Source organism: Procambarus clarkii, chromosome 25 (assembly GCF_040958095.1).
Source record: "Procambarus clarkii isolate CNS0578487 chromosome 25, FALCON_Pclarkii_2.0, whole genome shotgun sequence".
NCBI classification, from domain to species: Eukaryota; Metazoa; Arthropoda; class Malacostraca; order Decapoda; family Cambaridae; genus Procambarus; species Procambarus clarkii.
This window is the reverse complement of record NC_091174.1, coordinates 18,811,125-18,816,923: the sequence shown is the minus strand read 5'-3', so window position 1 is coordinate 18,816,923 and position 5,799 is coordinate 18,811,125. Positions and strand designations below refer to the sequence as shown.

General features: G+C 41.7%; 1 protein-coding gene across 1 annotated transcript; it reads right to left on the bottom strand.

Moving 5' to 3' along the window:
- Positions 1-2,179: 2,179 nt before the first annotated feature.
- On the bottom strand, positions 2,180-4,359 carry LOC138368436 (pro-resilin-like). The gene is made up of 3 exons (XM_069330952.1): positions 4,108-4,359; positions 3,315-3,803; positions 2,180-2,641 (listed from the first exon to the last, which is right to left on the bottom strand). The coding sequence occupies exons 1-3, from the start codon at positions 4,357-4,359 to the stop codon at positions 2,315-2,317; spliced, it is 1,068 nt and encodes a 355-aa protein (XP_069187053.1). The 3' UTR covers positions 2,180-2,314.
- Between the last annotated feature and the right edge of the window lie 1,440 nt (positions 4,360-5,799).

The following is a 5,799-nucleotide window of genomic DNA, read 5'->3' as shown; positions in this document are numbered from 1 at the left end:
AACCCGTGTATAACCCGTGGTGTGTAAACCCGTGTATAACCTGTGATGTGTAAACCCGTGTATAACCCGTGGTGTGTAAACCCGTGTATAACCCGTGGTGTATAAACCCGTGTATAACCCGTGGTGTATAAACCCGTGAATAACCCGTGGTGTATAAACCCGTGTATAACCCGTGGTGTATAAACCCGTGTATAACCCGTGGTGTATAAATCCGTGTATAACCCGTGGTGTATAAACCCGTGTATAACCCGTGGTGTATAAACCCGTGTATAAACCCGTGTATAACCCGTGGTGTGTAAACCCATGTATAACCCGTGGTGCATAAACCCGTTTATAACCCGTGTTGCATAAACCCGTGGTGTATAAACCCGTGAATAACTCGTGGTGTATAAACCCGTCTATAACCCGTGGTGTATAAACCCGTGTATAACCCGTGGTGTATAAACCCGTGTATAACCCGTGGTGTATAAATCCGTGGTGTATAAACCCGTGTATAACCCGTGGTGTATAAACCCGTGTATAACCCGTGGTGTATAAATCCGTGGTGTATAAACCCGTGTATAAACCCGTGTATTAATGAGAATTTGACCTTTCATTAATGAGGAAGGCCTGCCCTAGCAGTTTCGGCTGGATTTGCCCCATGCAGGGGACAACCCGTCCTCAGACACGTCCATTCCATGCAGCTGTCGATCTCAAAGAAACATTCATAAATTTTAACATGCTGTACATTCAAAACTTTTCTTAAATATAAATTAATATTATTATATATTAACATATTGAGCATATTTGGGCACTTGTTAGGTTAGCTGTTTAGGTTCTGTTGGCGATTTGTATTAGGCCAAATATCTGTAGGTATTTGTAGTACGTGGGTGAAGCATTTACAGCGCAACCCGTTCTCGCACTTTCTTATAGTCAATATTGACTTATTAAATACGTTCATATGTGACATACTAATTTATTGTGAATATTTTAGTTTACCTTGAAAAGCTTCATAGAAAACACCGACCTTACCTAACCTTCTTAGTATGTTAAGCTAAGCATTTTATTGCTTCATAATTTAAATTATTACTTAACCTATACCTATAATAGGTTAAGTAATAATTGTAATTACGAAGCAATAAGATGCTTATCTTAACATACTAAGAAGGTTAGATAAGGTCGGTGTTTTTTTTATGAAGCTTTTCAAGGTAAACTAAAATATTCACAATAAATTAGTATGTCACATATGCACTTATTTAATAAGTCAAAATTGACTTAAAGAAAGTTCGAGAACGGGTTGTTACAGCGTTGTAGTTCGAACAAATGTCGTCAAAAGTGTTCCGGAAGTGTTCGGATGTCATCAGTTGTGAGTCGTCTGTTAACCGTTTGTCATTCATAAACAGGGGGTTTGGCGGATGCATGGAATGGACTTTGGGCCTTTGTTTAGAGTATGGGCTGCAGAGGGAGGGTCGACTTGGCACTGATCCTTAACTGTTCACCCAGTAGTAATTAGGGACCAGGCTGTAAACCGATTATCGGCTCGTGTTCCAGGAAAACTAGTTGGGTAAGGCTTAAGATGTGCTATGGGAAGGGGAAAGGTCACACCATGCTAACCGGAGCCAGAAGGCGTATTGTTCCTTTATATACCAGTGTAAAATATATATATATATATATATATATATATATATATATATATATATATATATATATATATATATTCTAGCTATATCAAATTATTATCATTTCCAACCCAATGCTGGAAACCTCCCAGTGAGTTAGCGATAGTGATATTATTTACCAAATGTTTCAACAATGCTATGAACTATTTGTTAAGGTTTCGACATTAAGTTGTCAATTGTGGCACCAGTGCATTTTGAACTTTTTGCTCAGGCAGTAACAAAAAAATTATGCTTTCACAAAATACATGTTATGTGTCCTTTCCCCTGCGAGGGAATATGAGAACACATGACACGTGGCTACAGGTGCAAGCATCATGGGTTACCAATATCTTCTTGCTCTCGCCCTCGATTTATTTAATATTAAATAAATTAACAAACAAATAATTTGAAGTATGACAAACTTTAGATGAGCTCAAAGGTTATGAGATGATCCGCATTCATGAAATTACTAAATACGTTTCTTAAATTTGGTTTGGAATTATTTTTATTTACATACCGAGGAATATAATTAAAGACTAAAGTTCGAAATATTGTTTATATCATATAATTTGTCGTGACATAAATCACGGGGCGGAAGCCGTTCTCATACACCTAAAACACTAAAACATAACAAAACACACAACAACAGGTGGGAGCAGAGGGTAGAGCGGGCGCCACTAGGCGGCGGGCCGGTACTGTGCTTGCTGGTATGCGGGCGCCTGCTGCTGGGGGTTGTAGGACGGAGCATGACTTGAAGCGTGTGGCTGCTGATGTCCAGGGGCGGCCTTCTCGGGTTGGTGTTGGTAGGGCTTGGCCTTGCCTTCGTAAGAGACTTGAGCCATGAAGCCGCTCTTTGCGTCGGCCGAGTAGGTGACAACTTGCGTGCGGCCGTCAGGGAGCAGGACCCGGTATGATCCCTTAGTCGTCTTCCCGTCGGAGTACTCGTTGTGGGCGTGCTGGTTCCCGTAGTAAGAGTCCTCGACGGTGTAACCGAACGTGTGTGGCTGTGGGAGACCAGATTGGTGATCAGGTTAATATCACTCATAGGCCGAGATGAAGCGAGCACAATTGTAACAAATTATATATATATATATATATATATATATATATATATATATATATATATATATATATATATATATATATATATATATATATATATATATATATATATATAATGTCGTACCTAGTAGCCAGAATGCACTTCTCAGCCTACTATGCAAGGCCCGATTTGCCTAATAAGCCAAGTTTTCATGAATTAATATATTTTCTCTAATTTTTTTCTTTTGAAATGATAACACTACCCATTTCATTATGTATGATGTCAATTTTTTTTATTGGAGTTAAAATTAACGTAGATATATGACCGAACCTAACCAACCCTACCTAACCTAACCTATTTCTATAGGTTAGGTTAGGTTACGTAGCCAAAAAAGTTAGGTTAGGTTAGGTAGGTTAGGTAATCGAAAAACAATTAATATATATATATATATATATATATATATATATATATATATATATATATATATATATATATATATATATAATATATATAATATATATAATATATATAATATATGTGTGTGTGTGTGTCTGGCTCGCATAGACTTTTAAAGCTGCATTATACAAAGATTTAAAAATAAAACCCCTAGACTAATAATGAGGTGGATGAGTTACCTGACTGGGGCCGTGGAAGGTGGTGCCGTCGTGCTCGTGGGCCGCGATCTTCTTCTGGTCGTCGGCAGAGAGACCACCGAAGAGTATACCTCCGCCTACTCTATACCCAGGAGACTCGAGGCTCTGGTACCCTCCGGCTCCCGAGCCCTGATCATACCCTTGGTATGCAGGGCCTTGATAGGCTACAGGTGCCGGGGATTGGTGGCCTGCAGCAGGGCTCTGATAGCCTCCTCCTCCTCCTCCTGCGCCATTTTGGTAACCTGCAGATTGGGTGTTGTGGTAGCCTCCAGCTGCCCCAGGGTTCTGGTACTCTACGGCGGAATGATACTGGTTGGCAGACTTCGAGTCTGTTTTGCCCTCAATGTGTGCCTGTGTGTTGTAGGCCCCGGAGCCCGGGTGGCCAGCGCCCGCCGAGTGTCCAGGGGGCTTGGCTCGGTAGTTCTGAGGAAGCGCTGAAGCCACCAGAATGAGGCACGAGAATATTATTACCTGAGTGAAAGAGATTTTTCAATTAAAATGATGAAAGGATCCAATACCTGTCGGTCAATATGCACCTTCGGGAACATAACATCGGGTACATATTGAGGTTACTGTATAGCTCTGGTGACTGCATAACTCAGTGGACAGAAGATACATGAACATCTGAAACCCATAGTATAAATAAGCATTTGATATTAAATAAAATTATATTTTGAAAAAGATGGAGAGGCACAGGTAAAGAGAAACTTTAGAAATGGGATATAATGTGAATTACGATAGCAGGCGGGCTGTCTAGGCTGTCGGCCTAGCTGACACCAGGCGGGCTGTCTAGGCTGTCGGCCTCGCTCACACCAGGCGGGCAGTCCGCCTCGCTCACACCAGGCGGGTTGTCCGCCTCGCTCACACCAGGCGGGCTGTCCGCCTCGCTCACACCAGGCGGGCTGTCCGCCTCGCTCACACCAGGCGGGCTGTCCGCCTCGCTCACACCAGGCGGGCTGTCCGCCTCGCTCACACCAGGCGGGTTGTCCGCCTCGCTCACACCAGGCGGGCTGTCCGTTTTGCTCATACAATGTGTGGTTTTTTGCAGCTAAGCTTGCTCTTACATGCATGCATACTTGTCATACGTGATACATACCTGCTCTCTCTTGTCAGGGAGCTGTGAGTGTGTGTGAGAGGTTCTTCACGTGAATGTCAGTATGTATATATATATAGATGAATACTGTGAAGCAGTCATATATACACAGATGCCAGTGTGCATGTTCGCCTTCAGGGTATTTTTTTACCCTGTGGTAAAAGAGCACGGTGATTTGGTGCTCTTCTTAGCGCCTTGTTCTACACAGCTTGTAGGTGTGCATGATAGTTTTCTGTAAGGTGTAGTGGTACTGGGGGATACTCCAGATGCTGCTGGACTACAGCCTTGTATAGGTGTAGGTGTGTGTTGTACCCAGGCTTCGGAATCTCGGTTTTCCTAAGGCTGTTTTTGCTTTGTTTATTTTGTTCTTTAAATGAATTTTAATTCCTATTCCATTAATCTCGAGTTTCAGGATTCTTCCAGCATCCGTATATTGAATCGGGCGGTTGTCAAAGATTATTGGGTTTGGGTTTGTTTTTGTAATGCGTATTTACTGGAATGTTTTGTACTTATTTTCAATTGCTTTCAAAGTTGTTTATGAATTCAATTGCTGCCTTGGTCTCGTTGGCTCGTAGCACCTCTGATGGTCGTGGTTGGAATACTATTTGCGGGACATCATCATCAGCGTATGATGAATTCTCCATGTTGGGGTTGGAGCAGGTCAGCTGCTTGACCTGCTCCACATTGACAATAACCACCACTGGTGGTGGTTATTGTCAATGTATTGTCATTGTAATTGTCAATGGTAATATGTCTGGTTTGCCACTATCACTTCGTCTATCATAAGCTGGGAAGTCTGCGGGCAAGATGGGTTAGATTTTTGGTCCTTTTTATACTGTGTATAGCAAAAAATACTAACGCATTTTGATGTCAACAGGAAAATGGAGATAGTGTAATTCAGAACGATGTATATCACCTATGTCAGACCTTTTTTTTCAGCAAGTAGCGCTGATATGAAATTTTCTACTCCGTAAGCCCAGAATGAAGCTATAAAAAACTTCACAGATTTGCCACGAAACTGATCTCAGAAATGATACACGAGCTGCACTAGAAAACTAAACGAAATGATCATCAAATCACTTTAGAGGAGAAGAAACAGAAGGAGACATGTTCCCGACACAGAGGATTATACTCGTGAAGAGAGACAAAGATAAACTGAATAAAGTGTAATGGACCAAATGGAAGCATAGTACCAAATCAGGAAGCTGGGCATTAGAATGAACTTCCAATATGGTAATGAAAAAGTGGACTGACGAAGGCAAGAAGTGTGCCTGAGAACGGTTTCATGCCCAGATTCAAAGGTAATACAATACAGATCACGGAGTAAGGAATTAACTGCACTTCTACATTGAAGATTGAGAGGAGGAACCCAGG